The sequence below is a fragment of the Tupaia chinensis genome, unplaced genomic scaffold (assembly GCF_000334495.1).
Source record: "Tupaia chinensis unplaced genomic scaffold, TupChi_1.0 Scaffold144071_2, whole genome shotgun sequence".
NCBI classification, from domain to species: Eukaryota; Metazoa; Chordata; class Mammalia; order Scandentia; family Tupaiidae; genus Tupaia; species Tupaia belangeri.
Genome location: NW_006203925.1, coordinates 313,598 through 327,197, shown reverse-complemented (window position 1 = coordinate 327,197; position 13,600 = coordinate 313,598). Strand labels below are relative to the sequence as shown.

At 52.6% G+C, this 13,600-nt stretch overlaps 1 protein-coding gene and 1 long non-coding RNA gene across 2 annotated transcripts in view; one reads left to right on the top strand and one right to left on the bottom strand.

Moving 5' to 3' along the window:
- Positions 1-11,631, top strand: part of CHAT (choline O-acetyltransferase) — a 73,046-nt gene extending 61,415 nt beyond the window's left edge. The window contains exons 11-14 of the mRNA XM_006165908.3: positions 2,652-2,793; positions 2,913-2,975; positions 9,455-9,592; positions 11,236-11,631. Of these exons, the coding sequence (XP_006165970.1) occupies positions 2,652-2,793; positions 2,913-2,975; positions 9,455-9,592; positions 11,236-11,496 (604 nt within the window). The 3' untranslated portion in view covers positions 11,497-11,631. The remainder of the gene's footprint in view (positions 1-2,651; positions 2,794-2,912; positions 2,976-9,454; positions 9,593-11,235) is intronic.
- The window catches only part of LOC102491150 (uncharacterized), a 12,033-nt gene continuing 5,988 nt past the window's right edge, over positions 7,556-13,600 (bottom strand). Inside the window, exons 3-4 of the long non-coding RNA XR_337048.2 lie at positions 12,096-12,169; positions 7,556-7,767 (exon numbers count right to left, since the gene is read on the bottom strand). This is a non-coding gene — a long non-coding RNA (uncharacterized LOC102491150). The remainder of the gene's footprint in view (positions 7,768-12,095; positions 12,170-13,600) is intronic.

The window sequence follows — 13,600 nt, the reverse complement described above, 5'->3', positions numbered from 1 at the left end:
CACCTCCACCTCACCTCCACCTCCACCTCACCTCCACCTCATCACTACCTCACTTCTACCTTCATCTCACCTCCACCTCATCATCACCTCCACCTCACCTCCACCTTATCACTACCTCACCTCTACCTTCATCTCACCTCCACCTCCACCTCATCTCCACCTCACCTCTACCTTCATCTCACCTCTACCTCACCTCTACCTTCATCTCACCTCCACCTCCACCTCATCTCCACCTCACCTCTACCTTCATCTCATCTCCACCTCTACCTCACCTCCACATCCACCTCACCTCCACCTCCACCTCACTCACTGAACCCTCCTGAGCCACAGTCATCGTGGGCTTGGCCACCACAGCACCCTGCCCTGCCCTACACTGCCCTACACTGCCCTGCAGTCTTGCCCCCTGGTATCTTGTCTTCAGGAAGGTGACCTTTGACATACGCAGGCCAGACTCCGTGGCTTAGCACTGTGAGACCTTCCCATGACTCCCCTTCCTGGGGCCCTCTCCTGGGCCTCCACACCTCTGCCCTGCGATGCCATTGACCCACTTGCCTCTTCCAGGCAAGTGTCACCCCTCAGAGGCCTTTCCAGGCCCTGTGTCTGAAGCAGCCACCTTGGACTCTTGGCCTCCTTGTTCTCTGTCATACCACACTGTTTTCTTTTTTCTTTTTCTTTCTTTCTTTTTTTTCTTTTTGAGAGTTTTTTTGCTATAGGGCACATGTGCTCACCAGAAAGACAGAGAAAGACAGAGAGACAGAAAGTGAGAAATCACCCCCCCAGGGGGATGGTCACGCCGCAATCCTTTCTCCATTCTCCTCTCAGGATCTTGGGCACGCACGCACACATGCCCGGAGTGAGTTTAACCCAACAGGTCCGGGACTCGAACCGCGGTCGACTACATGGGAGTCCAGCGACATAGCCATTACGCTAACTGCTGGTCCCTGTTCTCTTTTTTTCAAGGCAGTTATTCGTCCTGCAGATTACCTTGTGCCAGATTGTGGGTCTTTATTCCAGACTGTTCTCAGACTGTGGGTATCTCGAAGCTCTCTGGGGAGGGGCAGCTCTGTGATGTAGAAAACATCTCCACGAGGGGGAGCTGCAGGGGGCTATGGGTCGGCGACACACATGGAGAGCAGGTCAGGACTGACGGGAGGAGCCTAGAGGAGGCTAAAAAACTGGAATGCAGACGGAGGCGCAGGCCTCTAGAAGCAATGCTACACGCTGGTGCAGACCGGAAAGCGCGGTGCCCAGGCCTGTGTGTTTATGACCTCCGTCGGGGGGCAGAGTGAGTCTACAGTGAAGCTGGGCGCTGAGTTCTACCTAAGGAACAGGAGCAGCAGTGTAGACCCCACATCCGGTGCCCCCGCAGGACCCCAGACTCTCGGGGAGCCAGTGCAGTCCCTCGAGCACCATCCGAGGCACGCGTGGAGAAGTCACCAGCTGAAATGCAGCAGGGCTTGCCTGGTGTTTGGACCCGCAGTCAAAGTGCCAAACGAGGTCGGAGTCCTGCTGGAGCTCCGCAGGGGGCCACCACCAAGACCAGCTACTCCTGCCCCCTCGGCAGCCTGCACAGGGCACCCCCCTGTACCATCCAAGGGTCTGTGCTGGCCCTATGACGTCAGGAACAGGCTTCTGGGCTCATCCAACAGCCAGCACACCTCCCCACGACGGCATTCCGCAGGGACTAAGCTGTGACAAAAACGATCGTACTAACAATATATTCGGCGAGCCCCGGAAGGTGCTCAGGTGGGGGTGGTGAGTGAGGCCAGTGGTGGCCCCGCGTGTGTGCGCCGTTTGGCCATGGTCCGATGCCTCTAGGGACCATGGGAACACAGGACAGGCGCCCCCTGCAGGGCCATAGGGAAGTATGACAAGTTCACCAGGTGGTGCCCCACGCTGGGCCAACTCAGACACAGCCTTCTCCAAGGAGCCCACTCCCCGTGGGTGGACGTGCCCAAGAGAGCCAAGACCCAGGGCCGCGGCTTTCTGTGTGACGCTGGGCTGCTGATGTCCCCCCACACCGAGTACTGTGGTTTTCTCACCCCTCCCCCAACACCCAGGACTTTACTAATGAGGGAGAAGCGGGTGTGCCAGCCCACTGTGCAAACCAGGACGCTCGTGCCGTTCACGTGCACACGGCAGGGGCTTCCCCGGCTGCAGACACCGCGGAGAGGCACAGCCCTGGTGCCCAGGGGCCGCCCCTGGACGGTGGGCCTGTGCCGCAGTTTACACTGGCCACCTCGTGGGCCCGGCCCTGCTGTCACCAGAGGTTGTGCTTAAAGGGTTTTAAGTAAAACAGGATTCCCTCATGGGTGTGAATGACTAATTACACGATTATTCTATTCTGTGTGATTAATCAACCGCTCCTCAGTCTCACAGAAAATTCTGTTTCCCACCAGACTGGGGACCTCTTTCACAAAGCTGCCAGCCATGGCCTTCTGTACCAGCACAGGGTACCTGGCTGCTGACGGTACAGACTCGCAGCATTCGCTGTCGGGAAAGCTCCTGAGGATTCCTCTAGGGTGAAATACTATGCAAGTCGAGTTGGGCCTGAAAATGAAGCCTGCAGAGGCTGGTGTTCCTGGGCATCTATGCCTCCCTGAAAAGGAGCCACCAGCCACCACCTGCCACTGATCCTTTGTCCTCTGCAGGCTCCACCAGAGACTGGTGCCCACCTACGAGAGCGCGTCCATTCGCCGGTTCCGGGAGGGCCGGGTGGACAACATCAGGTCGGCCACCCCCGAGGCACTGACTTTCGTGAGAGCCATGACGGACCACAAGGATGTTGTGCCGGTAAGTCCCAGCCTTGCCGAGGACCTGCAGGAAGGCTGGCGAGGCCGCCCCGGGTTCCTCAGTGACCTGCTCCTTCCTGTCACCAAGCAGCCGCTTAGGCCTCTCTGGTCTGTCCACAGGCCTCTGAGAAGCTGCTGCTCCTGAAGGATGCCATCCGAGCCCAGACCGAGTACACAGTCATGGTGAGTGACGCCACACCACCCCGTGACCTCGTGGTCCGAGCTGGGCCACGGCACCAGACCCTATGTAGGAGCACGGCCACCCCCGCCGTGTCATAGGGCAAGTCAGCCTGCCTCTGGGAGACCCTATGTAGGAGCACGGCCACCCCCGCCCTGTGATAGGGCAGCCTCCTTTTTCTTATTCGTTGACATTGGTAACACACCACTCCTGCATTTCCATGACTTCTACAAGAATTCAGAGAGTGGTATTTGAAATCCTTTGAAACAACCTAGTGACCCTAGCAGCAACTCGTATGTTTAGCACTTCACAGTTCATACAAAAGGGAGGTCAAATGTGAGGGGTGGGCTCGGCTGGCGGGCAGTGGTGGCGTGGGTGAGAGTATGCACACCTGGCCCCACTGCGGGCTGGGGCCGGGGAGTGGCATTTATTCCCACCTCTGGTTGACGTCACCTCTGGTTTTTTGGTGTGTGTTTATTTGTACTACCTAAGAAGTCTTTGCTGAAAATTAATAGTAAAATCAAAATTGTAGGGGACTGTTTCCCTAGTTGAGGGAGATAACTTATTTCCTGACACTGCGAAGCCATCATTCACCATCGATGGAGAATGAGCAACTACTTGGAGTACTGATTGATAAATTAACTGCAGATCATTCTGTCATGGTCTCTGGGGGAATCACGTAATCTACGACCAAATTTCACTCTGTATACTTGAAAATAGGCGTGAGGCACTTGGTCTTAGAACTGTCTAACAGACTTTTCTCTAGTTCAGTTCCGAGGGCCCTGGTTCATTTGAATAGCTAAATGTTTATTCTGTTTGGGAAAACTTAAGCACCCTCTCATGTACTCAGTGGGTATTTTGTTTGTTTTGTTTTCTTGTTTTATGCCAGGCAAAGTGCTAGGGGCTAGGAAGCTAAAAAATGAAGTCCATAAGCCCTGTCCCTAGGGAGCTTGCCTACACCCAACACCAGTCTAAGTCCATGGGAAGAGGACCCTTGGGAAGTAATAGAGAACATGGAGGAACAAGCTTTCCTGTCCTTGAAAAAGTCAGGGGCATTTCCCAGAGGAAGTGAGACTTAATAAGAGACTTGAAAGATGAAGAAAGGCTCAAGGGAACAGCACTTGCAAAGGAAAAACACAAAGGAAAAGAACACTCGAGGAACAGCGAGTAGCTCAGTGTGCACAGCTTGCAAAGGACAGAGGAGCAGGGGAGATAATGCCAGACTTCCCTGTTACAAAGCTTATTCTGGTGAGGGGTAGAGTCCTTACTCTGGGCAAAGGGAGGACTGGATAGAGTGGAGCAAGCCGAGAAGCAAAGACTTTAACTCGGAACCTCTATGATTCTGAAGGAAAGTGAGCATAAGGACTGGAGTAGGGCAGGGGCAGGAAGGTTGAAGAGGAAGACACAAACTTCTGCCTCAACGTGGTAGACTGAACAGAAGGCTTTGTGATCACTCACTCTGAAAACTCCCAAGAAATCGCCAAGGGCTTTTCTTAAGCCATAAACACACTAGGGTAAAAAATGAGAAAGGGGACCAGCAGTTACTGTAATGGCTATGTCGCTGGACTCCCACGTAGTCGACCGCAGTTCGTGTCCCGGACCCAGTGGCTTAAACTCATGCCAGGAGCGTGTGCGTGTGTGCCCAAGATCCCAAGAGGAGAATGGAGGAGAAGGGATTGTGGCATGGCCATCCCCCCTGGAGGGTGATTTCTTGCTTTCTGTCTCTCTGTCTCTCTCTGTCTGGCAAGCGCACGCGCCCTATAGCAAAAGCCTCTCCGAAAAAAAAGTATTAAAAAAAAATGAGAAAGGAGGCAAAGGCAGAGTTGTAGAGCTGGAAAGGAGAACAGATGGTGACTGGTTTAGTAAACAGTGGAAGAAGGTGGGGAGCCCAATAAGCTGTACTGTAGGACCTTGAGATGGCTCAGGTATTGAGGCCCAGCTCTGTGAATTATTCTTAAATACAAATGGATAGCCACAGACCACGAGATCCTGAGGAGGGCTGCTGACATGAAATACTAAAACCAAACCAACGCTCAGCCGTGTGGGAGTCCAGCACCTTAACCACTATGCCACCTACTGGCCCCTCACTCCTCTTACTTTTTCTCTATGGACCGACTGCTCTCCAGGTCTGCCAAGCAACTGTTGATTTGTGATCTCCTTGTACTATCAAATTGAGGAGTCCCTCTACTTGTTTATTTAAAGAAAAAAAATGTTTTCTATATTCATGATAGAGAATGTGTGTGTGCAGGAGAGAGAGAGAGAAATAGAGAGAGATGGGCACCTTCTACAGAATCTGGTCACACTGTGACCCTCTTCCTTCAGTTCCCTACCATACCAGATCCTGAGCACTGGTGCATGTGCCTGGCATATTGCAGACCCACTGGGATGGGGATTTAAACTGTGGTCACCTGTGGAGTCTGGCTTTTCTTGCGCAGTTCATTACCACTGTGTCACAGAGCTGGCCCTCTATCTGCTTCTTGTGTTGAATCTTCTGAGTTTTGGAGATTATGACTTCCTCTTTTTTATTTTATTTTTTTAATACTTCAGAGGCCATGTCCTTCAGTAGCCTTATGAGAATACTTACAAAGTAAAATATTGAGACTTTATCTAGCTAAAATTGTTTTTTTTTTTTTCAAGTTTGCTATAGGGAGAATACACTTGCCAGAGAGAAAGAAAGAGAGAGAAGGGGTGAGTGAGAAATCACCCTCCAGGGGATGGCCACACTGCAATCCCTTCTCTTTCGTTCTTTCAGGATTTGGGGCACACATTCTTGGCATGTTTTTCAAGGCACTGGGTCTGGGACTTGAACTGCTCAGTCAGTCATGTAGGATCCAGCCACTTTAACTACCACACAATTGGCTGGCCTTAAAATGGTCTCCAGTCTATCTGCAAACTTGATGATAGTTTAGCTGGGTATGGAATATATGCTGATTATTTTCCTTCAGAATTTAAAGGTATTGCTTCACTATATTTCACTTTCCAATGATGCTATTGAATAATAAAGTATATCTTTACTCCTTATTTTTAATTTTTTCTCTCTGAAAGATTTACAAATCTTGTCTTTCTTTTTAGTGTAGTGAAATTTCCTTGTTATGAGTATTTTTATTATGCAAGGTACTTAATAAACCCTTTCAACACAGAAACTCATGTTTTTTTACTTCTGGGGAATTTTTTCAAATTACTGTGTTGATGATTTTTCTTCCAATTTTCTCTTCTTTATGAACAACTATTAGTTGGGACATTGTCCTCCTGACATGAGCCTCTTTTCTGTTATATATTTCATTTCTTTATTTTGTTGGTATTTTGGAGAGATTATCTCAGTTTATCTCCAAATCCTTCCATTGAGTTTTTTTCAACCACATTTTCCCCCACAGTTATTTTTTATTTTCTGAAAACGAGTCCTGGATCTGGCAGCTTAAAACTCATGCTGTGTGTGTGTGTGTGTGTGTGTGTGTGTGCCCAAAATCCTGAGAGGAAAATAGAGAAGAAGGGAATGTGGAATGGCATCCCCCCAAGGGATGATTTCTTCCTTTCAGTCTCTCTGGTGAGCACTCATAGCCTTTAGCAAAAATTTCTCATTAAAAAAAAAATCTTTTGTTGTTTACAACATTGTTTTCATTTCCTTTAGCTTCATTTAAAATAATTTCAATTTCCAACATTGTTTTCATTTCCTTTAGCTTCATTTAAAATATTTTCAATGGACTCAAATGTAGCCAACTGCAGTTCGAGTCCTGGACCCAGTAGCTTAAACTCATACCAGGCACGTGTGCATGCATGCCCAAGATCCTAAGAGGAGAATGGAGGAGAAGGGATTGTGGTGTGGCCATCCTCCCTGGGGGGTGATTTCTTGCTTTCCTTCTGTTTTCATTTCCTTTAGCTTCATTTAAAATATTTTCAATGGACTCAAATGTAGCCAACTGCAGTTCGAGTCCTGGACCCAGTAGCTTAAACTCATACCAGGCACGTGTGCATGCATGCCCAAGATCCTAAGAGGAGAATGGAGGAGAAGGGATTGTGGTGTGGCCATCCTCCCTGGGGGGTGATTTCTTGCTTTCCTTCTTTCTCACTATCTCTCTTAAGCAGACAATGACAAAAAAAAAAAAAAAAAAAGACAAGGAATACAATTTTGGCCAAGAATTTAGAACCAGTTAGAAATAGATATGTAGACAGCTAAACAAGTGAATAAATAAAACAAAACACACACACACACACTCACACACACGTGCACACAAAATTTAAAAATTGTTAATTCTGGGGAAAACAAAAAATTCAATATGAAAGGAAATCCAATCGTAATATACTACACAACGCAGCTGTGACTACTTACACAATTAACTCGTGTAAGCAGCAGCTGATGGAGAGGTAAAACAACTCTTCATAAGGGAGTGGAAGTGGCTGGGGGAGTAGAAGCGGAACAAAGCTGACATTTCATCTTCTATGACAAGAAGATTACAGACAAAACTGATAAATGCGGAAGTCTAAGCATGCATTTGGAACAATAAAAGTAAATACAAAAACAAACAGCTAAAAGAGTTGCAAGGGGTTGCCTCTGAGTGTGGGATCAGAGCTGGCAAAGCTAGTGTGCCTCAGGTTTATTTGGAATTTTAAATGATACAAATGTGTAACTTAGTAACAAATTTCAATCCATGAAAAAGTTTAGAAACAGCCCCCACAGCCTGGCCAGGTGGTTCTGTTGTCGGAACAGCTGAGAGCAGCTGAATCCAGGCGGTGGGCGTGGTGGGCAGGGAGAGGAGCGCTGTGAAGACGTTTAGGAGGTGAATCTGGTGCCTGGCCGGCCTGTAGGGAGTAGAAGGAAGGGGCGAGGGAACCTCCTGACAGCTGGTGAGTCTGTCTGGTAGTGACGGTGAAGGAGGACACACCAATGGCGGGCAGGAGGGGGCCCAGACTGCCACCCTCTTCTTGCACTCTCCCAGCTCCGCACGCTTTTCCTGCCGGCATTGTCTCAGTCTGACCACACCTTTAGTCACATGGTTGGTGACCCCACCCCCAGGACCCCGTGAGCCCCACGGGGCGGGGTCGAGCCTATGGCCGCTCTGTTCTCAGCATTGCTCCAGCACCTCAGGGCGCCCCGCAGGACCAGGGTACAGTAGCCCCTCAATTAAGATGCCCTGAAGGAAGTGAGTGAGTCCTTTCCCTTGTCACTATCCCCGGCTCTACTCCAAACCGCCAGTAACCCCTCTTTATGGTCAGTTCCGAGACAGTAACAGGAGTGGGCCGGCCACTCCAGAGGGCTGCTCCTAGGGACCTCCCCAGATCAGAGACAAACGGGTAACCCAGCGAGTTATGAGCTGTCTTCTCCACAAATGGCTCGTAGTTCCTCTGTCATGCCCATCCGAAGGGAGCTGCGGTTGTGTAACGTGTCTTTCCAGCCGATAATTAGGTGCGTCCGGAGTCGTCTTTATGCATTCACTCTCGCCTCAGAGAGAACAGCTGTCAAACCCCCAAACGTGCCTTGGAAACCTGAGCAAAGTCCATTGCGCTGGGAGGTTCCTCCTGTGGGATTTCACTGCGAAGTGGCCTCTTACATAACTGAGAAACCCCCAGAGTTAAAACTACCCCGGTGTGGGCTCGGTACTGCTGTAGGCTAGGGGTGATTCCTTAATCTCTAGTAGCCCCCCATATCTCTCTAAATAAAAGTGTAATCCTCAGACCAGTGGCACGCTACACACCCTGCCCCAAGGGGGGAGACAAGAGTGAATGTCTCGGCCCCACTTCCAGCCACAGCTTCAAGGAGCCCCTCCTCCCTGAAATTCAGGAGCCATTGCGAGACTGTTCTACCCTTTGATAAGAGTTTAAGTATCTTGTGATTGAAAGAAAAACCCTCTCACCGTTCAGCCAGCTTCTCCCCGACAATATCAGCTGAGCCCGTGCTGCCTAGCTCCTGTCTCCAGTGACGTTTTAGATTACGCACCCAGTGACTGAATTGCTCCTGGGCCATGGAGCAGCCAAGATTCGGGAACAGACCTAACGCCCTCCACCCCTTGTTTCTTGGGCTCCTGCTAGAGGATAAAGCATTGGCTATGGTGAGAGTGTCTGTCCAGTGACAGCCCACGGTGTCCCCATCCCCCCAGTGCTTGGACAGGGCCCAGCTGTTTCCACGCCAGCACGTGGCCATCCCCCCAGACTCCCTCCCTGCTGAGGTTGGCACTCGGATGCCAAGCTGGCCCCACACATGACTGTGTGTGCAGGGGACACTCAGACGTCTGAGTAGAACCCGACCTGCTTGGGGCTTCCTTTGTGCCTGCAGAAACATGCAAGGGCCAGGGAGCAGGGGCCAGGGAGCAGAGGCCACGGGCAGGGCCACGGTCCTGAGCAGCCCTCACAAGCATGTCACGGAAAGCGCTGGGTAAACGTGGGCCGTGACTGTAGGAGTCGCCATCAGCAGCATGGACCAGAGTGGAGGACGCGGGAGGGTGCAGAGAAGCCCCCTGTCATCTGCTGTTCTTTGTCCCCAACTGCCCAGGCCATAACAGGGATGGCCATCGACAACCACCTGCTGGCACTGCGGGAGCTGGCCCGGGACATGTGCAAGGAGCTGCCCGAGATGTTCACAGATGAGACATACCTGATGAGCAACCGGTTTGTCCTCTCCACCAGCCAGGTAAGCCCGCACGGCCATCGCCAGGAGGCCACGCCGTGTGCCCAGTGAGTTCTCTAGGCGGCTCAGGACCGTGAGCCCTGGCTGGAGTCAGGCGCACCCCAGCTCTGCTTCCTCTGAGCTGCATGGCCTTTGGCAAAATGATCTCAGGTGCGAAGCCCTGGTTTTCCATCCTCAGACAAGGAGCAACCACAGACCCCTCCTCAGCCAAAGTGGAGGCGGGATGAGAGCACCCCCGTTCTGGCATCCTAACCATTATGCCGTTCTCAGCCTGCTCTCCGGGGTGGCACAGGCTCTGAGCCCCACAGGCCTGGCGCAAAGTCGTGGCTCAGCCAGCTGCAGGGATGCAGGCCGACGTTTATCCCAGTGAACGGCAGAGATGGGCCCCCGGTGGGTCACAGCCACCATTACACAAATGCCCGAGGGTGGGAGCAGCACCTCGTATGTGGTGCCACAGGCTCCTCTGTTGGGGGCTACCGCCACGAAGACGGAATTGGAGGCCGTTAGAGAGAGCGGCAGTTTAGGAGAAAATACCCCACACTGCTCCATTTACTAAATTCCACCTCAGCCGTGAATAGCTGGGCACGGGCAATAAAGGGGCTGATAAAGTGTGTTTGAGGATAAAAGCCCACTCAGTAATTTGATTTTGTCATTACGGTGGCGAGCTCGCCACAAACGAGGACAGAACACAACAACATAAATTCTTCAGGAAACCATCCGAGGGCAAAAAGTGCTTTGGAACGGCTTCATGGCCTTGGGCTGTTGCGTGGCAAATTTATCCGACTATGCGGTGACTCTATTAGCAAGAGTAATGGCTTGTTCCGCTCCATTAACACAGCCAGAGTCACTGCCCAAGGCCTGAGTACCCAGCACCAGAAACCTGTGGGTTTCCAACAAGCCCCGGCCTGCGCCTGCCCAAGGACCCCTTCTAGTCCTCCCCTAGAGCTAGCTAGTAAAATTAATTTGGGGTGTTTTCCCCTCTAACTAGAAAGTGGCACTTATGGCTAGAATGCGCTCAGGAACACACCCTCCTGGTTTAGGCTCTGGATTACAAAGTCCCGGCACTATGAACTCAAGACACACTAGGCGTGTAACTGAAGCTCCCGGCAACAGCAACCTTCGAGACGCCTGATGCTGGGTAATTGTGCGTGGCCAGGCTGTGGGGAGGAAGTCAGACCAGCCAGGCAGTACTGACAGTAATTAAAGTTCTGGAGAAAATCGACAGAGAAGATGGGCCCGATTTCCTCCAGTTCATAAATGACTCCCCCTAGGAAGCCATCTAACTGTGGGGTGCCACCCGGGTGCCATTTAGTAAATTACCCTCATTGCCTGTGTGCCTTCAAGGCCCTTCGGTGGAGAAGACACTCAGCCCGAAACCCAGCCCCAGGTCACTCCAGGAGCTCCCAGCCCGCAGTGGAGCAGAGGCCACAGCAGGGTGTGGGTTCAGGCCGCTCCTCCACTTCCTGCCGCTGGACGGGTGTGTTTGAGGACTGGTGTGTCCATTAGCTGAAGCTATTGGTTGATTGGTCACGCCAGTCCAGCCTCTGGGTGAAAAATAACCAGGAAAGCAAGTGTGCAGTCGAGACCCTGGCTGTCGGGAAGGTTGCATTTCAGAACAAGCAGCGCTGACCTGTCCCCTTCTCCAGGTGCCCACAACCATGGAGATGTTCTGCTGCTATGGCCCTGTGGTCCCCAATGGGTACGGTGCCTGCTACAACCCCCAGCCAGAGACCATCCTCTTCTGCATCTCCAGCTTCCATGGCTGCAGAGAGACCTCTTCTTCCAAGTTTGCGAAAGCCGTGGAGGAGAGTCTCTCCGACATGAGAGACCTCTGCAGCCTGCCGCAGCCTGCCGAGGGCCAGCCTCTGGCGACAGCCACGAAACCCCACCAGGAGCATCAGCCTTGACTCCTGCCACTAGACCTCACCTCCCCAAGCCCAGCCTCCTGCAACTCCATACCCTGCCAAAGCCCTGCTACATCCCTCACCCCAGCTTTGCACTGTCAGAGTCCTCAGGGCCCACCGGCAGGCCACATAGCCACACAAGGCGGAGCGGTAGGCGACCAGCTTCTCTGCTGTGGGGGGGTCATCACTATGGACCAAAGCACCCTTTGGCCTGTGCACCAGGAAAGGAGACCGGCCTGGCTGGAAGGCAGCCTGGGCTGGGTGGGGACCCACGCCAAAGACGGTCCTCTGTGGTCTTCTGAAGCTTAATGCTCGTGTCCCTTGCCCCGCAGGACCCAATGTGTCCAGATGTCTCTACCCGTGAAAGAGCAAGTAGCCCTGTTTCCCGCAGCGTGCAGGAATGAAGCAGGATGAGGCTAGTGGGTCCATGACTCTTCATTTGGGGGACAGGGGGGTGCTTTGTTTTCAGAGTGAAAGCATTCTGACAGAGTGTGCACAGTGCCCCCACTGGGCCACACGCTCCTGCAAGCTTCAGCTCCCCCTCTGTGCACACATACACACACACACAGCCCACAGCCTGAGTGTACTTAAAATACACTGACCTGGGCTCACACATTTCTCCTTCTACCTCCCGGGGCAGCCTTCCACTGAGTTCAGAAAAATGCATCCAGCGATTCTGAAAGGAAAAATGAAAAAATCATCTCTGACGGCCTGATGGTCCTTGCTGGGTGGCGTCAGTCGGTCCTACACGGTAATCTACCCACCCAAGCAGCAGGCACCTTGGCGGTGGCTAAATGGAAGCCCACCCAGGACCCCAGGCCCAGGTCCTGCCCTTTGCCTTTTCCCGTTTCCTCCCCACTGGACACGCCCCAGCAGGGGACCCCCCACCCCAGGTGAGAAGAGAGGACTGCCTTGAGTTCCCAGTTTTGTTCTTGTCTGTTTGGTTGTGTCTATTTTCAAGAAAGCTGCTCTGATATTAATTTCAGGAAATGACCTCAGTGGCCCAAGCAGGACACCCCTAGATGTGGGCTCCTTTTTTTCGAAGAGGCAACCCATGGATTCTGACTGAAACCCAGTAGAGTTGCCACGGCTGGGCTCTTCACTGGCCTTGGGGACCCAGGGGACAGCCAGCAGGGAGCTGGCTGGGAGGAAGGGCGTCCAGTCCAGAGCTGCCCAGCCTGTCCAGACCGAGAATTGAGCTTGCTTGTCCTGCTAGGTTGAGACCACACAGGGGACGTGAGAGGCACTTCCTGTGGGACATTTTTCTAGAAAGCCTAAAATGGCAGGGGAGGCACAGTGGGAACGTAACCAGGACAGTTCAGAGCGCAGAAGGCCAAGGGCGGTGTAGACCCACTCCCCTCTTCAAGGGCAAGCTGCTCCCCGCAGGGCACCCCACTGGGCTCTGTGTCATGCTAGCACTGCACTTGGGCCCTGCAACGGTCCCTTGTCTGGGCCACCGTGAACGCTCTCCGTTTGCACTGCAGCCTGGTTGGCTGGGCGGGCCGAGGCCAGCATCAGCCTTTGCTCAGTTCTCTGAAAACATGGGCCGCCTCGGCAGCAGGGTCCCTGAGCTGGCTTTAAGTGGAGGGGTCTCCTGGGTGATGTGGGGAATCCAGGGTCAATAGGTCCATGCTCCTTCCTTCTGATCTCCACCTTCCTCTTCCCTTGGGGAAGCTGCCACCCACAGGTCCCAGGGGTGTCTGGAACTGGCAGTCCCCCTATTGTAAGTTGACCCAAAGCCACCTGTCTCACCATGCAACCATAGAGCAGGTCGAGCTTGCCTCTAGCCTTCCCGGTGGACTTCTGCTCAGGCAGAGAGCTCCAGCTCTGAGGCCAGGTAGCCACTGACCGCGGCCAGATGACACAGTGCCCAGAGACTCAACTCTCCCCGTTGTTAAATGAGGACAAGAATGCCCCCACCTTGCAGGGCTGTGATGATTGGCGAGCGTGTGTGAAGGACCTGTGTGAGCAGGGGCAGCAGTGCCCACCTTCGGGACAACATTGCCCCCGTGGATGTTGTTCGGGTGGTTTTCTTGTACACTGTCTACCGACCTGAGAGACCCAAGCTCTTCCCTGCTACTCTCCAAGCGTAGGGAAAGGCCCACAC